Here is a 14,121-nt window from a genome sequence, read left to right as displayed (position 1 = left end):
CACTTTAACCTGTAGGAGGAAACACAGCACTGTGGCTATTATAGTAAGATTCCATTTCAGATCTATTTTGAGTTTATTCATAAAAGGAATAAAAGTTGGGTAAAAGCTCCCCAGGGTTCATTATCCTCACACAAAGTCATTGCTGTAATTCAAAATCAAAAGTTTAAGTCGTGGGCAAATTTTTTACTTGCACTGATCACTAATCAGATTAGACAAACTAAGACAGTCATGGCAAAACTAGCACAACCAGGATGAGTTTCTTTGTTGTATGATTGCAAAATCTGGGCTGGAGATAGATAAATAGAAGATACTGAAATCGAATAGATATTTCTGAACTTAGTTCTTTCTTAAACAGCCACTAGAGGGCGCTGACATACCATTTTACTCTTCGTAGAGAGACTTTGACCATTCAGTCTCAATTTGAGGCTATAGATAGCATCCTCCACACCACTGTAAAAGATATATATGGGGTTTCTTAGTAACTGCCAATTGCCAAAACATCTCAACCTCCAACTGGAGCTCAAAACACCCCTTTGTAACTCACTGGTGTGAACATGATGAATAGTTTCCCTGACTTACTGTCAGGCAATGTCCAATCCAGCCTTCAAAACCAGATCAAAGCGTAGAGACTGCACAGTTCTTTCATGGTCTTTGTAGTCTTTGGGTAGGCCTAGGTCAGCTTGAAGCTCGTCCTCATAATCACTAGCCTCTGCATGTACATTCTCCCCCTCCTCCTGCTGAACTGCTTTATGCCTCCCTTCCTCGTGCTCTTGAGTTGGGTCTGGTGGAGTGGCTAGCTCGGCCGAGCGTCCCACGATTGTGGCCACATGGTTGCCCGGTGTGTCTAGGGAGTGGCTGAACCCCACAACTGACGAGCGTGTAACGTCCGCGGGCACCACATGCTGAGGCTTGAGCCGTGGCAAGGCGTGAGCAGCTGCAGGGAGTTCAGTCTGCCCAGCTGCCTCAGGGCCAGAGCCTGCACTGACAGACTCTGCATGCTGTAACACTGACACACACACAGTGGAAAAAGATAAGAGAATATTGTGTTTATGTATATCCACATGAACATTCTGTTTACACAACACTAAGTGATGCTGCAAATATATTTTAATAAGGTTACAGTCTAAACAAGGTTTTTAGTAAGTAAAACTAGTTTGATGGGAACATATTGCACAAAGACATTCTATTTGCTATAATTTAGACCTTAAAGGGATAGTTCACCCCAAAATGAAAATTCTGTCATGATTTAACTCTCTCTCATGCCATCGCAGATATGTATGACATTTTTTTCTTCTACAGAACACCAACAAAGACTTTTAGAAGAATATCTCCGCTCTGTAGGCCCTCATAATGCAAGTGGTCAGAACTTTGAAGTTCCAAAATGCACATAAAAGTAATCCATATGACTCAAGTGGTTAAATCCATGTCTTCAGAAGCGATTTGATAGGTGTGGGTAAAAAACAGATCAATATTTAAGGCATTTTTTTTTTTTACTCAATCTCTACTTTCACTTCCGCATTCTTCTTTTTTGGCGATTCACATTATTCGTGCATATCGCCACCTACTGGTTGGGGCTGGTCAAAGGTTGAGATTTATAGTAAAAAAAGGACTTCAATATTAGTCTTTTTCTCCTCTACACCTAAAGTACCACTTCTGAAGATATGGATTTAACCACTGGAGTTGTATGGATTACTTTTATGCTGCCTTTATCTGCTTTTTGGAGTTTCAAATTTCTGGCCACCATTCTATTGTATTCTATGAACCTACAGAGCAGAGATATACTTCTACAAATCATAATTTATGTTTGCAGAATAAAGAAAGTCATACATCTGAGACGGCATGAGGGTGTGTAAATAATGAGATAATTTTCATTTTTGGGTGAACGATTCCTTTACAGCATAAAGTGAATTAAGCAAAGCTTTCACGGAAACTCGAAAAACGTCATTTTTAAATGAATCTGAATATTTCTTCTTCCTTACAGATATAGATATCGGTCTATATTTAGGTAAAGATATAGACGCATATAAGATCTGCAGTTGACAGTTCTTTGAGGAGGAGACATTTAATGTATAAATAACTTCCTTTGGTTCCAACCATACGATGCCTTTACTATTCACTTGAAAACATGTACATGTAAGGAATGAGATGACAGAATTAGTAAAGACCGACTCGTTCTCATGACACACCAGAACTTAACAAACAGCAACTCGTACTGTTTCTAACCTCCAAAGCATTGCCCACGACACTCATTCATGATAAAACCTTACCACCAACAAATTACAGGCAACATTTGTATTTAACAAATATTTATAACTAGATACAAAAGACGAATTTATACCTTTATGGAGTCAAAGATCTCTCTCTATTCTCGAACTGACCAACGCGCCCAGTAAAACCAAATCAAGTGTCAAGTGCTGATGTAGTGTAAGTATTATAGCGCCCTCTACATTCGGGATGTATAATCACCAATGCTTTGTCGGGCTTCAGGTGAACTTCAGAGCAAACGTTGTCACCTAAAATGTTCTTTATGTGGTTAAAATTTTTTTATATATATATATATATATATATATATATATATATATATATATATATATATATATATATATATATATATATATATATATTTCATCTGACTAAAAAAATGTTAGTGAAAGGTTACCGCTTTTTTCAGTGCATCTTTTAGTGGCGTTCTGCACTTTGCCTGAGATTTATACAAGACCAAACGCCCGCCCAGTAAAACCCACTTGTTTGTCTGGATTGGTGGCTGCTTTGGGGGCCAGAGGCTTTAAAGCATCATGCGAGAGCCTTCTCCTGTCAAAACTCACACAGTGGGTCGGAATACACGCAACGCAAAAACGGACACTTCTATAACCCATCTTCATCGGCATGGCATGCTTTATTAGCACTTTTGTCTTTTGCTTCTCTGCATTTTTAATGGAGGCGCACGGCACTTATGGCCCTTACACACGGAACAATTACCAGAATCAGCTGTACGCGGACAGGTTTCCTGTTCACCGGCAGAGATCGCATTTCACCCCCAGTATACCTGGACAGGGCAACTCCAACTTTGGAGGTATTGACAGAATTCATTATATTGCTTTCATTTGAGCAGTTTTATAATAATAATAATAATAATTATTATTATTATTATTATTATAATTATTATGTTGTTGTTGTTGTTGTTGTTGAAACCTATGGCTAATAAAAGCAATACATAATCAAAATACACTGAAATAAATGTTAACCTAAAAAATTTGCTTCATGTAAACATCTAGATTAACTGGTTTTATTCAAGTCAAAAATATGATTTAATATCATGAATTCAACCTGAATGCATTTCACACCAACAAAAGTAAATTAAGGGTTAGATCAGGTAGAAATAGCTCGTTAAGGTAACAACTGAAGGTTACCACTTTTTACCGAAAGACTTATTCATTTAAATGGAAATTGGAAATCAGTGTAATGAATGAAATTCTGAAATTGGTCTTTGAGAATCAGAGATACCTTTGTAAAATGACATTAATGCTCTTTAGGGACAAAAAAGTACTCTTAGACTAATAGATTTAAATAGAAATTTGTATTTAAGGATTTATCAATGTAATGAGTGAAATTCTGAAATAGGTATCTGAGAAACAGATAAACTAAATAAAATGACATTAATGCTATACAGGGACAAAAAAAAAGTAACCTATGCTGCAAAAACAATTTTATCCTAAAAAATGTTCTTCATGTTGTAACATCTAAATTAACTGATTTTATTCAAGTAAACAATATAATTTAACATCACTAAATCAACTAGAATACATTAGGTTACACCAACAAAACCCATTTTCAGGGTTAGATCAGGCAGAAATAGTTCATTAAGGTAGCAATTGTTGGAACTTTTTATCATGTAGTACTATTTAAAATCTAACACAGTTGGACTTGCCAGGATTATTAGCCTGTTAATATTAGTAAATGTGCTTAACGATGGATCAGAGACCTTTAGACTTCTAAATTCTTGCAAACAGTGGCTTTACTGACTGTTAAATTATATGAATAATTGAAATATTAAAGCTGTTTTTCCTTGTTTTTTCTTCTTCTTTTATTAAAAATATATTATATATCCTTAAAGTCTATTATCTCTAAAGACATAATTTTCTTCATTACATTTTGGTTTGTTGAAGTCTGCAGGATTTGGGACACTTTGTCTTAAGCAGTGAGGCTTTTCCCATGTCTAACTGTGTACCTTTTCCATGTTTCACTTATTCCCAAAACAGTAAATGTCTTCTGGATATACAAAAACACTGTACAACATTGTTTCTCCATTAGGTTGACATGTTAATGCCTGAGAATACACAGTCTGAAACTCATGATTTTCCACAGAGAACTTATGAACAGGCCTCTTGTCTTTGACTCAGTTCTTTAAAATGAATATTTTTAGTCAGGATAGCTCATGCTTTTGCTAACAAGATGGCTAACACCATCAAAGTAATGGCTTATTGTAATGCTTTTGTCTCCTTATTTTATACTATTTCTTTTCATTCTCCAACTGTGTCTTTCTCTGCTCTATGTTCCTGTCTATATTCTCCTGGTCTCTCTCTCTCTCTCTCTCACACACACACACACCTTCTGTTCCTATGTATTTGTTTACCTGCCCTCTCTTTCTCTCTCTCTCTCTCTCTCTCTCTCTCTCTCTCTCTCTCTCTCTCTCTCTCTCTCTCTCTCTCTTTAAACAAACAAAGCTCATGGCTTTAATCACAGGTTTTATGGCTATCATCATCATCATCATCATCACCACCCTCATCATCAGCAGCAGCCACACTTGAAGGGGCCTCTGTCTCCTTTTAACTACCACCATCCTGTATTATCTGTCCGACCGTTCTTACCCATCCAACCTGTTGTGCCCACACCACCCAGAATGCCAGTGGTGTCACCTGCCCCAACAGTGCCCATGCCACTCACCACGGTAGCCACTCTACCCCCACTACCTCCAACACAGACTACAACACCTCCATTACAGACTACTACCACTCCACAGCCGGTCAGTACCCCCCATGGCACAACTGCCCCTGCCGAACCTCCCACTGACCCAGGTAGACCCATCCCACTCCACAGGGGGCAGAAGGCCAGTCTGGTACTTTTCAGTCCCTCTTAAAGGAATATTCCAGGTTCAGAACAAGTTAAGGCTGAATCAACAGCATTTGTGGCATAATGTTGATTAGCACAAAAATGTATATTGACTTGTTCCTCCTTTTCTTTAAAAAAAAAAAAAAAAAAAAAATCTGGGTTATAGTGAGGCTCTTACAATGGAAGTGAATTGAGTCAATCCATAAATGTTAAAATACTCACTGTTTCAAAAGTATAGCAACAAGACGTAAACAATATGCGCGTTAACATGAGTTTAGTGTCATAAAATCGCTTACTAAACTTTTCTTTGTATAGTTATATCCAATTCCATTGCCATGATGATGATTTAACACTCTTAACCCCGTAATCCCGAAAAATTACAGTTTAAACAACTTTACAGCTCAAATAATTCACAAGTTTTAATAGAAGAATTGACTTAAGTGCTTAAAAAGCTAAAAGCTTCACATTTCTGCCTTTAAACTCTCCAAAAATTGGCCCACCATTTTTGTTTTTTTTAAGAGAAAAAGGTCCAAGTAAAAATATTTTTATGGTTATGAACATTATGCCACAAATGCTGTCAGTTGAGCGTAACTTGTATTGGACCTGGAATATTCCTTTAATAATTACTGTATAATCAATTCTCTCTCTTTTCCAGGGGAATTCTTGTAAACCAAATGTTGCAATTTATTTTACCCTCATTTCGTTTCAAACCTATATGACTTTCTTTTTTCAGTGGAACACAAAAGGAGATGTTTGGCTAAATGTTTGGGATTGACAACCTCAGTCCCCATTCACTTTCATTGTATGGAAAAAAGATGCAATGAAAATGAATAGTGACTGAGGCTGCCATTCTGCCTAACATATCCTGTTGTGTTCCATGGAAGAAAGAGAGCCATATGGGTTTGAGACAACACAAGGGTGAGTGAATGGTGACTTTTCAAATTTGGGTCAACTAGCTGTTTAAAAAGCGGTCTTGTGGAATCAATACACTGTATATATTTTTATACACAGTCATTAATGAGGTTTTACATTTTACTAATGCAAATCTTATTATTCACAGAAATGCAGCATTCACTTTGTTTAGCACAGATGGGGTTAACTGCTCCAGTGCCTTTCGATTTTTCAGTCCCAGTGCTGTATTGCTAACTAAGGAGCTTCTCTTTGTCATAAACAGGCACACTTTTACATGTTAATCTCTTTCAGCATCACACTTTGCACTTTATATAATCATTTGTAATAGTAATGTGTCACTTATTTAATATATTGAGAAATGACCATGAGAAAATAGCAAAAAATGAAACATTTTAAATACATTTCCAATCGCTTTCTCACAGCTCCTGCAGAGCTTTGCAAGAGCCGCCCACTGGACTTGGTCTTCATCATTGACAGTTCTCGTAGTGTACGTCCTGCGGAGTTTGAGAAGGTCAAAATCTTCCTCTCTGAAATGGTCAACTCTCTGGAGATCGGATCAGATGCCACACGGGTTGCCCTGGTCAACTACGCCAGCACCGTCAACATAGAATTCCTCCTGAAAAGGTACATCAGCAAAGCTGAGGTCAAGCAGGCTATCTCCTGTATTGATCCGCTCTCAACAGGAACCATGACTGGCCTGGCCATCAAGACCGCCATGGAGCAGGTTTTTACAGAGGATGCTGGGGCCCGGCCACAAAAAAAGAACATCTCTAAGGTGGCCATCATTGTGACCGATGGAAGACCGCAGGATAAAGTTGAAGAGGTGGCCGCAGCAGCAAGGGCATCTGGGATCGAAATATACGCCATTGGAGTGGACAGAGCAGACATGCGGTCTCTTAAACTGATGGCTAGCCAGCCTTTGGATGAGCATGTGTTCTATGTGGAGACTTACGGTGTGATTGAAAAACTCACATCCAAGTTCAGGGAGACACTCTGTGGTAAGAGAATAGAGAATCTCTCTGGTTGGGAATCAACAGTTCAGTTCTAGAGTCAACTGAATCACTTAATGCAGCTCATTTTACTGAATCTAAAGCAAACTAAACTTAGGGATAGTTCACCCAAAAATGAAAATTCTTTCATCATTTACTCAACCTTATGCCATCCCAGATGTGTAAGACTTTTGTGCGTCTGTTGAACACAAATGAGGACTTTTAGAAGAATTTCTCAGCTTTTTTGGTCCATACAATGCAAGTGAATGGGTGCCAAAATGTTAAAGCTCCGAAAAAATCACATAAGTCAGCATAAAAGTAACTCATATGACTCCAGTGGTTAAATCAATATCTTCAGAAGCGATATGATAGGTGTGGGTGAGAAAGGTTTTGGCTCACCCACACCAATCATATCACTTCTGAAAATATGGATTAAATCACTGGAGTCATTTAGATTACTTTTATGATACCTTTATGTGCTTTTTGGAGCGAAATCTTTTTGGCACCCATTCACTTGCATTGTATGGACCTGCAGAGCAGTTACTTAAAGAAAGTCATACACATCTGGAATGGCATGAGGGTGAGTAAATGATGAGATAATTTAAATTTTTGGGTGAACTATCCCATTAATTGTTCAATTAATTTTATAACACTCAGACAGTCAGAAGTAATTCCAAACATTGAAATACTACCTTAATCAAATGTTGTGATTTTGATGATTAAGGCCATTAGTAGTGAAATTATTTTTGCTGATTCAGCTGATTTTGCAGGTTTCGACGTTTGTGCGACTGGGCACAACTGCGAACATATTTGTGTCAACAACAATGGTTCTTATTACTGCAAGTGCAGGGAAGGATATGTCCTCAACTCTGATGAGAAAACATGCTCTAAGCAGGCCAATGGTTTGTTTTAGTTGTAAAAATATGCATCTTAGACATTCAGTATTTGATGCATATCATAAACAATAGCCTGTTATTTGATGCATTCTAAAAGATACTTTAGAAATGCATCCACAATCCTTTGTGCAAAGAAATTTTTTTTGCCTTAAGCTAAATAGACATTTAAATAAGTAATTGGAATTAGATATTTTATCTGAATAATGAAATTATTTGAAGTGAAATGATGTGTGCTCTGGAATACCTTTTTAAAATGTTTAATGTTTTTAAAATTGTCATTTGTGACAAACTGTACAATAATAATATTCACCCTGATGAAGCGATTGGCAATTAAACAAGTTTAGAACCTGGAGAAAGATCTTCAGCATTAAGTAAAAAGTAAAACCTCTTAATCTCTGTTTATCTTTCAGAAGAGGCAAGAGGAAATCTGTCTGAGAATGCCTGCATGTGTGAGGCTCAGATCGCATTTCAGAAGAGGGTTCACAACAGCATTCAGGAGCTCAACAGCAGACATATCCTTTCAGTTAAACAAGTACTCTAATTTAACCACTCTGTCAGTCCGATGAACTCCTTAAAGTGCCTTTTGTAATCCAAAGTATTAATGATGGCTAGCTTTTCAACATACTGTATCTTGACAGATGATGTCTATTAATAGTATATTAATACAATTAAGTAATATTAATATGAATTGCTCTTTTGTTTCTGACCAACCACTGGTTCTATAAAGACCCTGATAGTGATGATGTGTGGTGTGTTTTTCTCCTTAACTGTTCATACTAGATGACATCACAAACAGAGTGCAGCAGTTTGATCTCCGCCGGGTCTAAAGTGGAGGATGAGACTCATAACAGTCTACTTAATACACACACACACACACACACACACACACACACACACACACAGACAGACAGACACAGTGTATATATACATATAAAGAAACTGTCTTTAATCTCACTTAAGCTGCCTGCAATGTATCCAGATCATTTGTCATTTGCGGCCTTGTGACACTTGCCTTTCTGTTAATTTTTAATCTATTGACTACATCTTATTTTTACTATATTGTGCTTGCAATTTTATTACATTTTATTATGTACTATTTCTGATCTATCAACAAGTATATGTAGTTGACTTTGTTGGCACTTGCACTCTCATTAAAAACTATTGCCTTTCAGGGTTAGTGTGACCGTAGGTATGAATTTGAAGAGTGAAGACTGTGAAAGCAGTGTAAAAGTGTTAAATGTTCTGCTGAGCAAATATCCTTTTATGTTGGAATAAAATAGGAGACAAATACATGCAACCTTGACAATGCTCATTTTATACAGAATGTATTATGTAAAATACTGTATATGCACATCATTTTTTTTGTTATTCTTTATTTTTAATACCTGTACAAATATATATGAACAAATAAAATTATTCTTGGAAATTATTTTTTGTTTGATGTCTCATTTAAGGTTTACATTTCATGGTTAGTTAGATACAGTATTTGCTTATATGGCTACTACTGCAATGCACTCTTAGAAGATATTATTCTATGTAAAACCTTAACAGATTCTATATCACTCACTTCATATTTAGACCCTGAAAAGTTCTGTACTGATTCTACATAGCACCATAATGAATTTGTTTGTTTTTTTTTGTTTTTTTTTTAGAATATAGTGTAAAGACATAATTATTAATTTTCAACATTAATTGTATAATCCATTTACCCAGCATTCAAAATAATGTTAAAACAAGCGAGTCATTTAACAAACTTAACGTTTGTGCCATCATGTCATGAGTGGAGCGTTACTACAAAATTACAGAACTACAAATACCATGACCGCGTAATTTTACGCCATTTCCGGTTTATGGTTACCTAGAAACCAAGTCTTACAGGAGTAGCGTAAATGCATGGAAAATAAATATATCGCTTAATCAAATGTCTTAAATAATCGCTTTCGTGTACCGTTACTTTAAATGAAGACAATACACTAATCACACAAAGTCTTTGGGACTTTAAGAAAACATTAGAATCCAAAAGACAAGGAAAATCGTTACAAAAACTCGGGGACAAGCTAGTAAACTAAGCTAAAGCAAATATGTTTATTTATCTCAGTAAGAAGGTAAGTTTTACATACTGCACGATCATTTTATATATGTTACTATTGTCTCTGTGCGGACTGAATGCTGTTGCGGTCTAAATGGTAGTTTAGTCTTTAGCATTTTATAGTTACTTTTCTTAAAATGATTTATTTGTTGATAAAGATAGCTGTTTCTGCAAATATACAGTACTGTTTTCACAAAAACATTTGTCTTAAGATGGTTATTTATATCTTCAGCTTTAGTGTGTTAGTAGTAAATATAAATGTTAGACTCCCAAACATTACTTTTGCAAATAGAAAAGATTAGAATAGAAGTACAGGGAGCCCTGCAAGAGATGTCATGGTCCCCACAAACACCCCCCAAATTGAGACATCCTAAATAGATAGAAGAACTGTGGTAAATTCTCCAAGAAGCTTGGAACATCCTATCTGCCAACAACCAAGAAAAACTGTGTCCTGGTGTACCTAGGAGAATTGGTGCTGTTTTAAAGGCAAAGGTGGTCACATCAAATATTGATTTAGCTTTTTTATGTTTACTGGAGTGTATGACATTAAGTGATAAATGAAAACTACTTATGTCATTGTTTTTGAAGACATCCTCACTATGCAACATTTTTCACAAGTGCCTAAAACTTTTGCACAGTACTGTATATGCTGATGGCATTGTATTTGTGTACTTAGATTGCCATTCCAAACAATACAGTTTTAAAATGCATGTCCTGGAACAAAGATCAGGGGTTCATCGCTTGTGGAGGAGAGGATGGCCTTTTGAAAGTGCTCAAACTTGAGACTTACACAGGTGGTAAAATAAACACACAAACACACATCCAAATACAGGGACGCAGAGATGCATGACTTTTACCTCTAGTCATTTTACAGAATAATTGCCACAGGTTATCTTGAGATACAGGCAAGGCAAATGTATTTATATAGCACACTTCATACACAATGGTAATTCAAAGTGCTTTACATAAAATGATAAAGCAAATACAAGATACATTAAAATCAATTTGATAACTAATTAAGAACAAGAAATAAGAATAAAAAGTAAAAAAAAAAAAAAAAAAAAAAAATATATATATATATATATATATATATATATATATATATATATATATATATATATTAAATTAAATAAAAAAGGAAAAGAATACAGAAATAAAATGATACATTGCAAATTAGTAAGTGCAGCAAAGTGCTCAGTCAGTAAATGCATAGCTAAACAGATGTGTTTACAGTCTGGATTTGAATGTGGCTATAATCTAATGTTTATTTAAGAAATTACAAGGCAATTTTGTAAACTCTCAGTGATATAAAAAATTAGTTGTGACAGCTTGTGATGAATGGTGCGCAATAGGCACAGCTTGTCACATCAGCACATGCCATTATGTTTTAAAAGGACAATAGAATCAGAAACTGAAACTACCTGCATTTCTATATAGAACAAAAAGTAGAACAATGTACATTTTCGAATGGAATAATTTAAATTCTTCTTTAATTACACATGGGATGTTTGAATTAAATCCACCAATCAGCCACTTATTGATTACTGTTTGTTGGTGTTGTTCTTAGATGATGCTAAACTGAAAGGTCTGGCTGCTCCCAGCAATCTGTCCATGAATCAGACGCTGGAGGGCCACAGTGGTAAGAAAGAACAAATGTATGACATCAGCCCTGTATCTGTGCTTTCTGTGTATACTGTAGGTCTCTATGTGTATCATGTGTGTTGGTCACTCTCTGAGCTTTGATTGGCTGTTCAGGTGCGGTACAGGTTGTGACATGGAATGAACAATACCAGAAACTGACCACCAGTGACCAGAATGGGCTCATCATTGTTTGGATGCTTTACAAAGGTACATGGTCCCATAACAAACCGTCTGGAAAATAATATAATATTTAATGATTTTTTTAACTCCAACCAGATTAATGTGTGACTTTTTTTGATTGTACGTTTTCTTTTGACTTTGTTTGTCTAACAGGTTCATGGTATGAAGAGATGATTAATAACAGGAATAAGTCTGTGGTGAGAAGCATGAGCTGGAACGCTGATGGGCTAAAGATCTGTATCGTGTACGAGGATGGTGCTGTGATTGTGGGCTCAGTGGATGGTGAGCACACATTACTCCACTCTCTGATTTGGCAAAAATGTAGTGGGTTCCAACAGTCTTAGAATAATAGTACAAATGTTTCAATTTTACATTCTTTTCTAACTTAAAGTAATAGTTCACCCAAACTCATTTACTCACCCTCATGCCATCCCAGATGTGTATGACTTTCTTTCTTTTGAAGATTTTTAGAAGAATATCTCAACTAGGGTCCATACAATGCAAGTGAATGGTGACCAAAACTTTGAAGCTCCAAAAAGCAGGCAACATAAAAGTTATTCATACAACTCCAGTGGTTTAATAAATGGCTTCTAAAGCAATCTAAATGTTTTTGGGTGAAAACAGATCAAAATGGTGCTGTAACTCTTTTTTCACTGTACATCTTGCCATTGCAGTCTCTAGGCATGATCATGATTTCATGCTCGATTACACTTCCTAGCGCTTGACGCATGCACAGAGCACTAGATGGCGCTATGAAGTATAATTGAGCTTGAAATCATGATTGCCAAGGAACTGCTGATGTCAAGATGTATTGTGAAAAGGAGCTATATTTTTGTTTTTTCTCACCCAAATCTGTTTGTAACGCTTCAGAAGACTTGGATTAAACCACTGGAGTTATATGGATTGCTTTTATGCTGCACTTATGCACATTTTGGAGCTTGAAAGATTTGGTCACTATTCACTTGAATTGCGTAGACCTACAGAGCTGAGATATTCTTCTAAAAATCTCTGTTTGTGTTCTGCAGAACAAAGATAGTCATATACATCTGGGATGGCATGAGGTTGAGTAAATGATGAGAGATTTTACATGTTTGGGTGAACGATCCCTTTAATTTCATTGCAGATTACATTGTGAGCATAAACAAAGTTTTACGTTATAACGTTTACTTTGTTTTAGATTTGTCAAAGTCCTAATAATGCTGCAATCCTTCCAGGCCTAAGTTTTAGTGGACTATCTGATTATTATTTTTAACAAACCAAAAAAAAAATCTTTTGTTTGGTTATTTAGCTTTTTCCATGCTTGTTCGTTTATGTGATTGTTTATTTATTACTTTATTTGTTAATGTGTTTGTATGATTGTGTGATTTTGTAGGAAACAGGATCTGGGGTAAAGAACTGAAAGGGACTCAGTTGGCACATGTGGCCTGGTCTCCTGACAGTAAAATCCTGCTTTTTGGAATGGCCAATGGAGAGATCCACATCTATGACAACCAGGGAAACTTCATTGTAAGTGCTGAGAGCACTTGCATGTGATAACTAAAAACCTCTATGGTAACTGTGTGCTCTTACTAAGTGAATAAAGCAAGTTCTTGGCTCTGTATCTTTAGGATGTGATATAATGATTTATTTTATAGTGTGGGTGCTATTTAGATGTTTTAGCTTTTCATGTATCCAGTCAGTTGGTACACTGCAAGCAAAAACACAAATCTCCTTTGTGTTTGTGTGTGTATGCCCAGATGAAGATGACCTTGAGTTGTTTGGCAAATGTAACAGGTGCCCTCAGCATAGCAGGTATCCATTGGTACCCCGGCACAGAGGGGTATCTGGAGCCAGACTGCCCCTGCTTGGCACTTTGCTTCACCAATGGGCACTGCCAAATGATGCGGCATGAGAGCGATGACAGTGAGTAGAGTTTATGTATTTTAAAGTGTTTCTTTCATAAAAACAGAAGACAGAGAACATTTTAATTTCCTATTTATTGTGTGTGTCTCTGTGTGTAGATCCTATTATTATTGAGACAGGCATGTGGCATGTGGCCAGTATTCAGTGGAATCACTGTGGCAGTGTTCTGGCTATAGCAGGATCACTCAGAAACAGTGGAGCAGAAAAAGACATAAACGTTGTTCACTTCTACACTCCGTTCGGAGAAGTGAGTACAGATCACACACCCTATCCAAACCTTAAGGGATTGGTTTACCCAAAAATTATAATTCTCTCATCATTTACTTACCGTTATGCTGTTTCAAACTTTTATGACTTTTTTTCTTCTGTTGAACACAAAGATTATTTGATGGAGATATGAGGT

The 14,121-nt window shown here is 36.4% G+C and overlaps 2 protein-coding genes across 4 annotated transcripts in view; both read left to right on the top strand.

The window, feature by feature from the left end:
- Positions 1–2,886: 2,886 nt before the first annotated feature.
- On the top strand, positions 2,887–9,276 carry LOC127414007 (matrilin-3-like). Its single transcript, XM_051651646.1, has 6 exons — positions 2,887–3,073; positions 4,725–5,075; positions 6,444–7,019; positions 7,781–7,912; positions 8,317–8,418; positions 8,684–9,276. Exons 1-6 carry the CDS (start codon positions 2,887–2,889, stop codon positions 8,731–8,733), a joined length of 1,398 nt encoding a protein of 465 aa, XP_051507606.1. The 3' UTR covers positions 8,734–9,276.
- Positions 9,277–9,771: 495 nt separating this feature from the next.
- Positions 9,772–14,121, top strand: part of LOC127413977 (WD repeat-containing protein 35-like) — a 37,781-nt gene continuing 33,431 nt past the window's right edge. For all 3 annotated transcript variants that reach the window (XM_051651585.1, XM_051651584.1, XM_051651583.1), the window contains exons 1-8: positions 9,772–10,011; positions 10,672–10,789; positions 11,563–11,634; positions 11,751–11,843; positions 11,970–12,098; positions 13,189–13,322; positions 13,553–13,718; positions 13,817–13,965. In XM_051651585.1, the coding sequence (XP_051507545.1) occupies positions 9,988–10,011; positions 10,672–10,789; positions 11,563–11,634; positions 11,751–11,843; positions 11,970–12,098; positions 13,189–13,322; positions 13,553–13,718; positions 13,817–13,965 (885 nt within the window). In that variant the 5' untranslated portion in view covers positions 9,772–9,987. The remainder of the gene's footprint in view (positions 10,012–10,671; positions 10,790–11,562; positions 11,635–11,750; positions 11,844–11,969; positions 12,099–13,188; positions 13,323–13,552; positions 13,719–13,816; positions 13,966–14,121) is intronic.

This window comes from Myxocyprinus asiaticus, chromosome 23 (genome assembly GCF_019703515.2).
Source record: "Myxocyprinus asiaticus isolate MX2 ecotype Aquarium Trade chromosome 23, UBuf_Myxa_2, whole genome shotgun sequence".
NCBI lineage: Eukaryota > Metazoa > Chordata > Actinopteri > Cypriniformes > Catostomidae > Myxocyprinus > Myxocyprinus asiaticus.
This window is presented reverse-complemented; position numbering and strand designations above follow the sequence as displayed.

Bases quoted from the DNA above. Each gene is read 5' to 3' on its own strand.
- LOC127414007 (XM_051651646.1), top strand. From the start codon at position 2,887: ATGGCATGCTTTATTAGCACTTTTGTCTTTTGCTTCTCTGCATTTTTA. The intron at 5,076-6,443 runs GTAGACCCATCC...GCTTTCTCACAG, and splicing joins CGAACCTCCCACTGACCCAG to CTCCTGCAGAGCTTTGCAAG. The intron at 7,913-8,316 runs GTTTGTTTTAGT...TTTATCTTTCAG, and splicing joins ATGCTCTAAGCAGGCCAATG to AAGAGGCAAGAGGAAATCTG.